Here is a 15,962-nt window from a genome sequence, read left to right on the forward strand (position 1 = left end):
TGAAAAAATTTGTCATGTTGTTATTTCATTATGAAAATGCTACCTACATGTCAAGCATAGATCTGTCATGTGATTTTAGCAAAAAAATTGCAAAGAAAATAAGGAAAATAGCTCTACAGAGCAAAAACTGAGAACTATTTGTATCCGCCATTATTCTATTTAGTGTCTGTATGCCTATACAATAGTTAAAGGGAACCAGATATTTGCTAGAGAAAGTACTCGTTGTAAAATACTATGTATAAATTTCGGCCAATCGGAGACAAGTTCTATAAATAGCACCAATCAAAGCTCACGTCTGCTAAAGTATAAATAGGTAGATGGATGAAAGAGAGATCATTCGCGGTCTATACTCTACGTGGCATTTCTGTGCATCATTGTGTCTGAAAGGGCGGATGGACCGTTATTAAACTTAAACACTAACTGAGAGAGATCATTCGGTATCCAGCGATCGAAGAAGACACATCGAGGATTCAACTAATAATTTATCCCAGTGCCTTGATAAGGAGGTTATTGCAACTGCCCTGTGAGGGCGGATAAATTATTAAAAAGAAGACGTTCAACTACATAGACTAAAGAAGAGTTGCAGAATTTCAACAAGGTTTCGAGCTATAGGGCCAGCGCATTAAAGGTAGTTGTATGCCATAGACGATAGCAAATATAGGCTGAGCATCTGAAAGCTAAAACAGAGACCCAGAGTTTGGTAATGTACTTAGATAGTCGGAGAGTTCAAGTCTATAGACGGTTCTGCGTTATTGGCGAAGTACAGCGAAGGCATCGGGGTTATACCTATATGGTAGTTGAATGCTACATGTGATAGCATATAGGCGCTGAGCATCCAGGAGTCAGGTTGCAACTTCAATTAAGAGGACAGAGGCCGGGCATCTATGCGATAGGATTCGTATGTTGTTGATTCAAAGACATTATTTTTTGTCTTATGGGAACTTCAACAAAAAGACCAGTCAAGTATAGAGTCTCCAGCCTACAGGAGTTTGAGCTTATTTCGGTTTTTCGCTTGATGTATTTTTTCTAAATAAATATTTTATAAAACTATATATGCCATTTGTTGTCTGTTAAATTCTGCACACGATGGTACCAAATTTTCTTACATGCATGCTAGCAAACGCGAGAAAACTGCATCCGAACTTTTCAATAATGTTCCGACGGAGACCGTGTCCAAACTGAAGCAACGAATGAACACTAAAACAACTTAAGGTTCATATATGCGGACAGAGGTAGGTCACGAGCTAATTCGCAACAATATTTGATCACTATTTATCCCTCTATCTCTTACATGAAAGCTCCGGGGAAGATGCAATTCTGTATTGTTTTTTGATCGCCCGTGTTTTCATTCACATGCATCCATATTGTTGAAATCAAATCGAGACTGATACACCTCCAGCATCCAGTTGTATTATTGGCTGATCCGTATATATGACAGCCTCGTTTTGATTTCAGCAATATGGACGCGTTTGAATGAAAATTCAGCGATAAAAAAACAAAGCAGAATTGCATCTTCATCGGAGCTTTCGTGTAAGAGGTAAAGGGATAAATAGTTATCAAACATTGTTGTGCATTAATTAGCTTGTGACCTACCTGTGTCCGTATCTATCGCTGTAAAGTTGTTTTAGTGGAGTTCCATTGTTGCTCGAGTTTGGACACGGTCTCCTACGACTACAATATTTCGGAACATTGTTAAAAGTTCGGATGCAGTTTTCTCGCGTTTTCTAGCACGCATGTAAGAAAATTTGGTACCATCGTGCGCAGAATTTAATAGACAACAAATGGCATATATAGTTTTATAAAATATTTATTTAGAAAAAATACAGCAAGCGAAAAACCGAAGGGACATAGAACTTTGCTCTAGGTGAAATGCTTCCCTTGTGTTTTTCTTATAGAGTAGCGTCTGGACCTAGGCATGAGCCGAACCCCTGTGCTGAAATCATGAAATATTACCGTTAAATGAAACATAAGGATTATGATTTAGTGAAGAAATGCTGCAAATAAGCTATATATGACAAAATGAATTACAAAAATGTGACACTCACTAAGTCTTGTGCATTACTAGTATATCCGGAAAACGCATTCACAAAGTGTAAGTACGTTTACTGGTGCCATATAATAACTGTATGCCTAAAATATGGTTTGTTAAGACAGATAAAGTGTGAATAAGCTCTAGGAATAACAAGCAAATAATTTATATTTCAATACATATCTGGTAATATCGTTTTAAATACTGATTCAGAATTTATAGAAAAAAACTAAATTTTATATTTGGCTCCCGTACTTCTCAAGAAAAAGCTAGTTTAATATATATACATATTTGACAAAGAAGGCATAGTGCCTGAACTCATTTGTCCTCCACCTCTGGTCAATGCGGAGATGTTAACAGTTACGTGCAGAGAAAAGGTAGTATAGAATCCAGGAACCGGTGACTGGTCCGCCATACTATTGCATATATTTAAATATATATACTAATCAGACTGCAATCATATCTCTTCTTTATATTTTATGTCCTCACACTCGGCAAGCTTTTCAAACTAAAATGGTATTTTTGGTGGTGTGTATTTTGGAGTTTTAATTTTTATGTTTTCTCGCTTACCTTAAAATTGATAAAACAAATGGTAAAAATTGTAGGTAAATTTAATGTTATCAATTCGTATGTAATTTTAAGGCCTTAATCGTTTTGTCATTTGTATTAGGGTTTAAATTTTTCCTGAAAGGACAGTTGGTTTTGGAAATATTATTATCTACCCTTAACTCCCTGTAGCGTCTATATCCGACTATACGCGCGTTATCAGGACTCCCCAGGACAACGATTGACGAAAGTATAGTCGCGGCACCGAGATCATGCTGATTGCGTAACGTACTTGTTATTTTTTGATAATCATAACAAAAGCAAAATCAGTTTGAATACTGGCTATTATTTCTTAGAATTAGTTACCTTATTAAAATATGCGGTCATTTAAAAGAAATAAAAAAAGACGAACTACACTGTTCTGTTCATAATGTATCTGACTTTTCAAAAGAATGCAATGATATCGTCTGCCAGTGATCTTTCTAAAAATGAAGAAAATAGTCATCATCATTCTGATTTTGACATATCAGTTCCGTCGGATGATGATTCCGACGATGACATTCCGTTGATTCAGTTAGCTGAACGTGTCGGTTCAAATATTTATACACTAACATCGTATACTATACAATTGATAAAATATGTTTTATAAAATAAAAATACATGTGTGTAAATAAACGCATGTTTGTAAATCTAATAATTCTAACATGGCTCGATTTGATTTCCAGTTAAACAAAGAAGAAAATGAAGCCCTGTATATTTAAGAAAAAATATATCTCATCCAGTGATTTGTCGTTGAATAAATCATTGTTTGGAGTTCAGATGCGAAGGAATTATATCACGAGGGCGTAGCCCGAGTGATATAATAATACGCATCTGATCGACCGTGGTAAATCAGGCGATAAACAACGCGAATGCCTTGATTATTTGTTAATTCTTCAAAGATGGATATGGATATTACAACTTCTCTGTACTTTACACACGCTCACTGCGTGTCCAATGTTCGTGTACATGTTTATAAATAGATTACATCAAAATAAACCACTCATATACTGATGACACGAAAACGGTAATGTTGATGTTTACAAATATTCTTTGTTAATAATGTACATTTTGTATTTCTATTTCGTTGGAATTTAAGGTGTTTATATGAGAAAAAGTAAGAAAATCAGAAATGTTCAAATATTTATTAAACGTAATAGGTGTGTTAAAACTGTGAATTATTCTATTTGGATATAAGTTACGGACGAAATTGGATATAAAATTATTTGTTCAAACTTCGAAGATTTGTAACTTGATTTTAATTTACACCCAATTTATTAATGTTTCCCTGCATGAGTTCAATTGACTGCATGCGAGTGGGATTATGATAAGATCAGTTAATGTTCTTCGACGTTAGATGATAATCTCGCCGCAGCAGGTATGTTACGGAGATAAGGTATACTAGACTCAAATTATGGAAATCACTACCTAATGTTTATGTAGTTTATATGTATTAACTGTGATACGAATTAGGTTTAAAATAGTTTCTTTTTTGCTTTGGGTTTAACGCCGTTTTTCAACAGTATTTCAGTCATGTAACGGCGGGCAGTAAACCTAACCAGTGTTACTGGATTCTGTACCAGTACAAACCTGTTCTCCGCAAGTAACTGCCAACTTCCCACATGAATCAGAGGTGGAGGACTAATGATTTCAGACACAATGTCGTTTATCAAATAGTCACGGAAAACATACGCCCCGCCCGAGGATCGAACTCACGACCCCGCGATCCGTAGACCAACGCTTTTACCTACTGAGCTAAGCCGTCGGGCTAGACGCTCTAAAATCTATGTAACAAAACACACGATCAAATGGGCATTATTTCACTCGTGGAATGAATTTTGCATAAAATAGGAGATGTTTCATGCTAATACTCGCATGTTTTCGAGTTGTTTACTTGAAAACGAAAGTTGGGTGTTTATTCTGCGGACCGCTTTCTGAAATGCGGCAATATAAGGGTACCTGGCTTCAGTTGACATGCATTTCACTGCATACTATTCAACACCCCTTTTTCTTTTCGTTTTCTTAAAGCAAATGTATGGATATCTTGTGGAAAATAGGTCTACGACGGAGTGAAAATTTAGAAACTGTAACAAAATTGTTCTGAAGTAGCTGAATTTTATATGAAACAAAGAACAATTTCTTTTATTGGTTTATAGCCTGAACAACATCTTTAACAACAATTTATCTGACCATTACGTGTTCTGTAGTACTGCCCCGTATGATGGATACTTAAAATATTCTGAAAAAGTTGTACACTCCCCTGCCCACACCCCACCTTTAAAAAAGAATGTTATTTGTAAAGAAATAAAAATTAAAAAATACTGAAATCTACGTATAATGTAATTTCAAAAAGGGGGCTAGGCTATTGTTTTAAAAGACTAAATTATTCAATGGCTTGCTTGGAGAGTATTTATTCATACTCTTTACCTTTTGAAATTGTTGAAATATAAAACTGACAAGTTAGCGTAGCTCTGGGCAGGTTAAGATATAACACCAGGAAAACTACATCTTAATTTGGTAATCAACAGTCTGGCCGGTGCATATAAAAGGTCTATGTACTAGACATTCAGGGAGGCGAGGCGGCAGAGCCACCAACCGTGGTTCTGCCAACCTAAGTAAAAAATACCATTATGCCTCGTTAGGTTACCTTCCAAATATGTAGATTTCATAAAAGACAACTCAAACATAATTAGTTCTTAACATTTTACAGTAGCTAAATATTATTTGAAAGATGGACACTGAGACAATAAAATTACTTGTATTAAAAGACTTTCTTTAACTACCTGAAATTAAATAAACATCAGAAATGAACTATTGTGTCTTCAATCTTATATATGTGTGTGAAAGTTCTACCACAGGTTTTACAAGTCTGGTAACACTGGTGCCATGTGGCTTTTAGAAGCCATTACGCTACAAGACGATTTTTGGTGCCGTGACCAGGATGTTCTCTGCGAGATTGTTGCGGCCACGTATTACACGAAGTACTCTGCCACTAAACATCACACCGAACTGAGAAGGCGACACGAGCCACTAGATCTTCAAAAACGCAAGTAGAAATATCTATTTTCCTTTTAAAAGTTTTGGGCATATTTTGGGAGAAAAAAATAGTTGAATTCAATCTAGCACGAAATACAGTTTAAGATTAAAACTGTTACTGAAAAGTTTGCCTTAATAAAATTATGTATCAAATCAGAGTTATGTACAAAAATATTTACAAATCTTGTAGGGTAGGCGAAAATTAAATAAAGCAAAATAAAGCGAAACACTGAAATATATAATAATATAATTTGAAAACTCTGTAAATTAGCTAAATCGGGCAGACAAAAGTTGTCAATATATCATGGTGATAAAACAATTGAAATATTACTTCATAATTATATCGCCATAGGGTTTTTAGGTTGTTTGATTTTTGACAAACCTAATATATGATTTTTTCAAAAGGTATGCATTAACAAGCGATGCCTATCAAGAAAGATATAAGATGAACAGTAGAGTAAACTAAACTGTTTACAAATAAAGTAGAAAAATACAAAAAAGAGAATAAAATGAAATTACAAATGTAAAGTACATGAAAAATTATGCTGCTGGCAGTTTATCTTTTGAGGATTTTTATTAAAATTACAAATTGTAGTATGTTGTGATAAAATTAAAAGCAAGTTCAGTTGTCAAATAACGTGTGGATAATGTCATTTATAGTATAAAATTCAGATTACACCTGTCAAATATTAGTTAACATGTACATGTAGGTAACTGGTCAAATCTGCTTCTGGCAATTCGCATGTCAAACTATATTTTAACATACCTGTATTCAATTTGAAATCCATAATTTAGACTATACTTGTTTTAAAAGTATTTTGTCATCATATTTTTTTTTGGAGCATTATTTAGATAAAATGTTTGTATGGGGTTTACTGTTTCAAAGAATGAAGGTTCGGATATTGTGATTATAGTAAATGTAACGTGGCAGAAACTAAGACCACGGTAGACACAGGAAATGTGTTTGATGATGACCTGTGAGCAGTGACTCACAAAGAACACTAGATTAGTGTTATTTTAGGTATAAAGGCCATGCTAACAGGAGCATGGGAAACCTATAGAATATACCTACGGAATAGTAGGTAAGTATATCTACGTAACGAACGTATATTTTTTATGAGCAGTGAACAATATATATGCATTTTGTCAACGTTTTGTTTTGAATTAATATGTTGATATATTTATCAAATTGACACAATTGATAACTTTTCATGTTAACCGAGCTTGTTGCACGTATACAAGTGACGAGTAGTGTGGAACATTATTTAATAGATATGTAGAGAATATATCTTTGATGTGCATAAGTTATACATATGAAAAGTTAAAAATTATTCTAAGAAAAAGATAAGAACAAAATTTGCTTAAATGATACAGTTCATCAAAATAGAATTTAAAACGCATAGTAAAATAAATGTAAATGGAAATAGAAGATGATTAATATCAATATTTTTCTTAAGGGCAAATTTTTTTATTAAGGCCTTTCTCCAGCTGTCAGAAAGTTGGTATGTCATGTCCTCTTGTATTGAAACCGTATAGATCTAAATATAAATTACACAATATTAATATTAAGGAAGTAATAAATTGGGTGCAACTATTTTGTTCAAAATTTCAAAAACACGTAAGGGGAAAAGAAAATGGGCGAAGACACTTGCCATGTGCATAAGAATGCTGCGCAAATTTGTGAAAAATCAGAAGTCATCATGGAAAAAATAAAATGCAAAGTCATACTGGAAATTCTGTGAAAAAAAGAAGAAAATAATTCATATTCAGATTGGGGATTTCTTCGAGCTCATGACAAGGAGAATTCAAATAGTCGTTTTCAAATGGACTAGCCTTCGAATTAAAAACTCCATGGAAATATATATCCATAGAAACAATGAATGTTTTACAACAATCATAGTGACAATATAAAAGAATCTTTATTAATAACACGCGTCTTGATGGACATTTAAGCATGACCTAACAATTTTAATTTTAGACGGAGAAACTTATTCAAGATCACAGCCGAATATATAAATGCCTTTGGGAATGAGCTGTCGAAACTCAATAAGAACATGACATTTGCTGATCATACTTTTAGTCAATTTCAGTGTATTATAATTCACCGATGAGGATTCACAATACATGCCGTTTGATGATACGACCCTACAACATGATGATGTCTGCACGTGATACCACTGGGCTACGACGAAACACAGCAGAATAAATAGTCGCGTGGAATTTTATGTACATGTATAATTACCATTTCAATATTTACCCATCGCGTTTTGAATTTTTTTATTAGCTCTATGTCCATCAATTTTTGTTTTAAATATGTATATCTGTCAGCAAAAACGTCTAATATTACCTATAAGAAACAAGCATATGTGTTCAAACACCTATTTTTGCATTACAATTCATAACATTCAAAAGTTTTCGAGGATAGTAAAATACCTTTTTTTCATTGTTTTTTCGTGAAGAAATGAAGGAATTTATAATGTAATTTCAAAAAGGGGGCTAGGCTATTGTTTTAAAAGACTAAATTATTCAATGGCTTGGAGAGTATTTATTCATATTCTTTACCTTTCATTGAAGATAATTTATTTTGTACGATAAAAAGTAAGATAAGATACTAAACATCCCTGTTTCCATGGCTATTTATAACTTAATACGACAGGGTGACACGTAGAGTGTTTGACACTTTGCTCATAAAAAATCAACCCTAATACTTCATTCAGGTCTTAAAGAAAATGGCACTGAAGTCGTCGAAAAATCTGTGATCACATATAGATGCCTAAAATGAGAGAAAATGCGTTACGGTGGAAACACGAGCCCCGCGACATACATGTATACATTTTAAGCTTATATTGAAACAGTAATGCATATGTCAATAAGAATGATCAACTACGCAAATCATGCACTTCAAACCTAGATAAAAATACTTGGAGAGACAAAGACAAACATAATATATATGAGATTTTAGCAGCTGAAACATTTTATTTCACGTATTACAACGAATTACTACGATTTGAAATTTAAGTAATATTAGGTTATTTAACATTGTTCTTTACAATACGGAGATATATTTGAACGAGTACCCAGCGGAGAAAACTAATATGGGTACGAGTCCAAATATATCTCGTATTGTACAGTACAATGTTAAATAACTTTTTTATTCTATATCTATTTTATTTCAGTTTAATTTAAAAATGATCCACTGAATATTTCGTTTCTACCTTTTCTGTATTTTCCTGATTTCAAGACACATAATCAAGCGCCAGTTTCACCCGATTTATATTCGGAAACATTTTCACGCGTTTCGGGCTTTATCGTATGTTTAACATGGGACTGTTGAACCGTCCAAATACGGAAAAAATACAGGGTTTTTTGTACGATTGAGCGTCCAATACGGTAATATATTGTACGGTCATGTGTTGCCAATAAACTTCCACGACTGGATAAATAAGATAGATATAGAATAAAATAGAATCTACTCATGTTGCAAGGTAGACTGCGTCCTTAAATTCATCCACACCTGATGTACTTAATCACATTTCAGTTTGACTTCATACTACATGGGTGACTATCGAATTGAACTTATCAAACGATTTGAATAAATAATTAAATGCGCCAGCACGCCAGAACAACAAATTAGCTTGCCAGTATGACAGATTTCTGCGCGCTTATTTATCGTGCACGCTAGAACGACAAAACTATTTGAGCTGCGTGCATCATTAAAACTGTCACAGTAAATAATAGTGCGTCAAACGGAAGGTATCTCATCGAAGTATCTGGCTTTTGCTTAAGTCTTTTTCACAATTTTTTTTCTCTTAATATTTTTTCATACTTTAACAATGTAATAAATAGGTAAGCAAAGGACTTCTGTATGATACAATAAAAGTGAACATAAAAGTTAATCAAAAGGAGGCAGCTAATCAGGCTATTGTTTTGTTTGCAGAGTTAGGCACGATGATGCAGTTGGACACTATACGGTTTGCAGTTTTATCTTGCCTTACGATTTTGGCGGGTGTATCAACTTACACAGAGGAAGATCTAGCAGATATGCTGAAAGATGGTTTCAGAAATGTTGATAGAGAGATAATTGATGGAGAAGTTATGGTAGAATATGGAAGTATACCGACGTGGCTATCAGGTAAATGTTGACAGAGAGATAATTGATCTAGAAGTTACGGTGGAATATGGAAGTATACCGATGTCGGTTGAATATGGAAGTATACCGACGTATGTAGACAGAGAGATAATTGATAGAGAAGTTACGGTGGAATATGGAAGAACATGTATACCGACGTGGCTATCAGGTAAATGTTGACAGAGAGATAATTGATGGAGAAGTTACGATGGAATATGGAAGTATACTGATGTGGCTATCAGGTAAATGTTGATAGAGAGATAATTGATGGAGAAGTTACGGTGGAATATGGAAGTATACCGACGTGGCTATCAGGTAAATGTAGTTACGGTGGAATATGGAAGTATACCGACGTGGCTATCAGGTAAAAGTTGACAGAGAGATAATTGATGGAGAAGTTACGGTGGAATATGGAAGTATACCGACGTGGCTATCAGGTAAATGTTGACAGAGAAATAATTGATAGAGAAGTTACGATGGAATATGGAAGTATACCGATGTGCCTATCAGGTAAATGTTGACAGAGAGATAATTGATGGGGAAGTTACGGTGGAATATGGAAGTATTCCGACGTGGCTATCAGGTAAATGTTGACAGAGAGATAACTGATGGAGAAGTTACGGTAGAATATGGAAGTATACCGGCGTGGCTATCAGGTAAATGTTGACAGAGAGTAATTGATGGGGGAGTTATGGTAGAATATGGAAGTAGACCGACGTGGCTATAAGATAAATGTTGACAGAGAGATAATTGATGGAGAAGTTTACGGTGGAATATGGAAGTATACCGACGGGGCTATCAGGTAAATGTTGACAGAGTGATAATTGATGGGAAAGTTACGGTAGAATATGGAAGTATTCCGACGTGGCTATCAGGTAAATGTTGACAGAGAGATAATTGATGGGGAAGTTACGGTAGAATATGGAAGTATACCGACGTGGCTATCAGGTAAATGTTCACAGAGAGATAATTGATGGTGAAGTTACGGTAGAATATGGAAGTAAACCGAAGTGGCTATCAGGTAAATGTTGACAGAGAGATAATTGATGAATACGGTAGATAATAATGAAGTATAACCGACGTGGCTATCAGGTAAATGTTGACGAAAGATAATGATAGAGAAGTTACGATAGAATATGGAAGTATACCGACGTGGCTATCAGTAATGTGAGTAAGACTACGGGAATATGGAAGAACCGACATGGTTATCAGGTAAATGTTGACAGAGAGATAACTGATGGGGAAGTTACGGTGGAATATGGAAGTATTCCGACGTGGCTATCAGGTAAATGTTGACAGGGAGATAATTGATGGAGAAGTTACGGTAGAATATGGAAGTATACCGACGTGGCTATCAGGTAAATGTTGACAGAGAGATAATTGATGGGGAAGTTACGGTAGAATATGGAAGTATACCGACATAGCTATCGGATAAATGTTGACAGAGAGATAGTTGATGGAGAAGTTACGGTAGAATATGGAAGTGTACCGACGTGGCTATCAGGTAAATCATTTGACAGAGAGATAATTGATGAGGAAGTTACGGTAGAATATGGAAGTATACCGACATGGCTATCAGGTAAATGTTGACAGAGAGATAATTGATGGAGAAGTTACGGTAGAATATGAAAGTATACCGACATGGCTATCAGGTAAATGTTGACAGGGAGATAATTGATGGGGAAGTTACGGTAGAATATGGAAGTATAGCGACGTGGCTATCAGGTAAATGTTGACAGGGAGATAATGATGGAGAAGTTACGTAGATATGGAAGTAACGACGTGGCTATCAGTAAGTTACAGAGAGATAATTGGTGAGAAGTTACTGTAAACATGAAAGTATACCGACGTGGCTATCAGGTAAATTATTCAGCAGCATGACATGCAGTGCAGTTTTTGTAATGTTTGTAAGGATAAACATTTGATTAGTTTGTTGATATATATGAATATTAATTATTTCCAATCCCACATGGCAAGCGGAGAATGAGAGTATTCATGCAATTATTTGCATATGGACATAATATGTTTTATTATTACTGCTTTGTCATGACTGTTCATTAATTTTGAAAATTTGACAGCATTTTTTATATACATATATATATATATATTAGTACTCTTTTTAAGACTTTCTTCTTTCAACTATAAAGTGATTACAATTAGAAAATAATGAAATTTATCACCCAGAGTACTTTGACTGCATAGAAAACAAGTTCTAAGACTTCTGTTTGTCTTATAAATCTTCCTGTTTCAATAGGTAAATTGTAATGTAAAATGAGTATAAGCCAGATACAATAACACATGAAATACTTTTCAAAACCCAAATCTTCTATAACTGAAGCATTCACTAGAGTTATTTAGTGTACTTCTCCATCTTTGAGCAAAGTGGTCTTAAAACCTTGAATTCACAATATTCTTGAACAATATGTTTGTGACATGTTGATCTTACCAAAATTTTACAAACCATGGTTATCAATGTGTATATAACATAAACAGTGTCTTATACAACATATTACATATCTTAACATTTTAGCATTAAGAACTTTACATTAGTATTTAAGAATTCGACTATTATTTTACATTGACAAACGCTCGCCATAAATCATACAATTTGGTGTGCTCCGTTTGATATTAAGAACGGGTTTACAATATTTAAGTTGAAATCTTTCTACAAGATCAACAATATCCACATTTTCTATACCCTATACATGTACCTCTGATCCGGATAGAATAATGGGAGCAACAATAATGGGAGCAACCATAGTATTGTATAAACTTGACTGCATATCAAAAGGAAGTAGCAGTTTAAACATCTTCTCCTCTAAACTACTTGTCAGAATTATATCAGACTTGATCAGTAGCATCCTAGCATGGCCCTCTATCAAGTTTGTTCAAATGATTTATCTTGGCTCCTTTTAACGGTCGCCAGAGCTAAAAATAGAAAACCTTTAAACACTTCTTCTCATGAATCACTTGATAGATCTTCATCAAACGTGGTCTGTAGCATGATTAAAATACGTTTAAACGACTTCTTCTCATAAACCGCTTAAAGGATTTTCATCACACTTGATCTGTAGCATCCTTATAAGGTCCTCTCCCAAATTTGTTCAAATTGGGGCAGTTTGGCCCTTTTTAGAGGCCGCTAGAGCCAAAAATTATAAATACCTTAAAAACGGCTTCTTCTCATGAACCGCTAGAAGGATCTTCATCAAAGTTGTTCTGTAGCATCATAAAAAGATTATCTCCCAATTTTGTTCAAATGGAGGCAGTTGGCCCCTTTTAGGGACCGTAAGAACTAAAAATAAAAATGTTAAACGGCTTTTGCTAATGACCCACTTATTAGGTCATCACATCATTATAATATCCTCTCCCAATTTTCTTTTAAAATGGAGACACTTGTCCCCTTTTAAAGTCCACTAAAACTAAAGATATGAATGCTTTTAAAGGGAAAGACAAGGTTGTTCTTAAGTTAATTTCTTTGGCTGGGATTTCTTAGATCATTTAAAGATGTGAAAGAATTTCAAAAATTGGAGTAAAATGAGAAAGTTATGAGCATTTAAATATTTGGTCAAATTGGCGGCCATTATGTTTCCATGACAACAAAAAACAAAATGGCGGATTTATTGAATTTTAGATACACTTTTGAACCGTATTTACCTTTTCCTGTAAAATAATTTCTCTACTTTTCCCAGCTATAATGATATAAATTATCATGTTTTACACCTTACACTCAAGAAAGCTATGAAAATTAATCTATTTAAAAGGATATTTGCTAAATAAAGAATTCAGCAGTGTGTAAATGACGTCATAAACACACTAAAAATTGCTGTCTCCATGATCAGCCATTTTCTTAAATTTCAAACTGCCATATCTTTTTCAATAGTGGTCCGATTTTAAAAATTCTTTCATCAACCACTTAATTAGAAGGCCTCTCCCAACTGTTTTTCGAATGGGGGCACTTGGCCCCTTTTAAGGTCCACTAGAACTAAAGATAAATGCCTTTAAAATACTTTTTCTCATGGACCACTTAATGGATCTTTTTATCTGTAGCATCATTGAAAGGCCCTCTCCCAATTTTATTCAAATGGGGACACTTGGCCCCTTTTAGGGGCCGCTACAGCCGAAATTAGAAATACCTTTAAACGACTTCTTCTCATGAACCGCTGGAAGGATCTTCATTAAAGTTGATTTGTGGTATTATTATAAGGTCCTCTCCCAAGTGTGTTCAGATGTGGGCACTTGGCCTCTTTTAGGGCCAGTAAAACTAAAAAAGGAAAAACTTTAAAAGACTTTTACTTACGAACCGCTTGATTCATCAAACTTGGTCTGTAGCATCACTCTAAGGACCTCTCCCAAATTTGTACAAATGGGCGCAGTCGGTCAAAAAATGTAAATGCCTTTAAAAGACTTCTCCTTATGAACTGCTTGATGGATCTTCATTAAACTTGATTTGTACCATTATTATAAGGCCTTTTTCACAAGTTTTTTATTGGGGACACCTGACCCATTTAAGGGGCTGCTAGAGCTAAAACTAGAAATATCTTTATACAACTTCTTCTAATGAATGACTAGACGGGTTTTCATCAGACTTGGTTTGTAGGATCATTACAAGGTCTTCTCTCAAATTTGTTCAAATGGGTACAATTGATCCCTTTTAGGAGTTGCTAGAGCTAAAAGTAAAATGTATTTTAATGACTATTATTCGTGAACCACTCAGCGGATATTCATCAAACCTGGTCTGTGGCATCAGGTCCTCGCATTAATTATTCAGTTTGGGATGTTTGGACCCTTTTAGCGTCAGATAGTTAATGTCCTCTTCAAGTGAGCGACTTAGGCCCATTTGGGCATCTTGTTTATAATAGAATGTATGGACATACAACGATACTGTGTATATATTTATATGAAGGTTAACACATATGAAAGGAAGAACATTCCTAAAGTCATAACGTATATTACGTGTGTGTTAGATGGCTTTGTCCAAAATTAAGACCATTCAATAATTAAGATCACCTTTTGAAAAAAAAAACTTTGGTGGTCTTACGAACGGGATTCTAATATATTTTGTTTAGGAAACTTTATGCGTCATGCTTGTGGTGCATTCGGTGAATCAGACAACATGAATGACACGTTACCAAATTACATTGAACATCTGTTTGACTGTATGGAAATTGGCAGCAAGTTCCGTGTGGAAAATGGCAAGATCACATTTACACAGAGGTAATACATCTTTTATCTGTTTTCGCCGGGTACTGAAATATTTTAAAACTTATATAACATGTAAGTTTTCAGCAATTCCACTGGTCCCGTATCTTGTTTTCAACTAAAGGTACATTCATAGAATGTAGAAAATATGAAGTTAACAATATCTATAGATTCATAATCACTGTTAAATACAAATAAAGTGAATATTCACCTAACGGTTTATTATATCTGTGTATATTTCTATTTTCAGATGGTACAACACTACTGTAAATGATATATATAATAGCTACGGTCGAGAAATGAACAAATCTAGCTACTTTATGAAGTCCACATTCTCAAAAATAGTATGTTGCTTTGTGCTAGCTTTCTCTTGTTTCAGGTTTCACTCTGAGGCTAACTCCACATTATTTGTATTTTGATAAGCACTAAACAGATATACAGATACATGTAAGATGATGATGATGATGGTGCTGATGATGATGATCATTATTATTATTATTTAATGCATTGATGTTCATTATACTTTAAATTGTTGAAATTTAAAAAAAAAAATTGGTTAAATGTTTGAAAACCAGATTTTAAAAAGATGCAAACATTATTTATCTTTTAAAGTTATTTGCAATTTTATAAGCACCCAATATATGTAAAAAGACAAAAAAAATCGATACTTTACTTTTAGCGGGTGGTGGGGGAAGAGTTCAAATCACAACTTTGAAAAACCTGTATAGCTCGGTAATAAATGATTCAAGGCTTGAGATGTATCGCTTTAGTTATTTAGTCTCGCTTTTATTTTAACACGGCAGTTTTTGAGCGTCCAATCTAGGCGAAGCCATTTTGTTCGTGTTTATTTTATGAATGACGTTAGATTACGCGTGAAACCTCGCGGAAAGGACCGTCCTTACGCCAATGTTGATTTTACATAATTAAACGATTTTTTCCATTCGAATTGTATAGTAAATGTAAATATTTTAATATTGGTCTGTT

At 34.3% G+C, this 15,962-nt stretch overlaps 1 protein-coding gene across 8 annotated transcripts in view; it reads left to right on the forward strand.

Annotated features, from left to right (window-relative positions):
* Positions 1–3,539: 3,539 nt before the first annotated feature.
* LOC123546399 (carotenoid isomerooxygenase-like) overlaps positions 3,540–15,962 on the forward strand; it is a 28,675-nt gene continuing 16,252 nt past the window's right edge. For 2 of the 8 annotated variants that reach the window (XR_008372298.1, XM_045332634.2), the window contains exons 1-4: positions 3,643–3,731; positions 9,588–9,782; positions 14,846–14,993; positions 15,229–15,322. Coding sequence is in view for 7 of the 8 variants with exons in the window: in XM_045332634.2 (XP_045188569.2) it covers positions 3,722–3,731; positions 9,588–9,782; positions 14,846–14,993; positions 15,229–15,322 (447 nt within the window). In the remaining variant the exon portion in view is untranslated. The other 6 variants (XM_045332637.2, XM_045332639.2, XM_053550746.1 and 3 more) reach the window with 6 other exon arrangements.

This window comes from Mercenaria mercenaria, chromosome 9 (assembly GCF_021730395.1).
Source record: "Mercenaria mercenaria strain notata chromosome 9, MADL_Memer_1, whole genome shotgun sequence".
NCBI classification, from domain to species: Eukaryota; Metazoa; Mollusca; class Bivalvia; order Venerida; family Veneridae; genus Mercenaria; species Mercenaria mercenaria.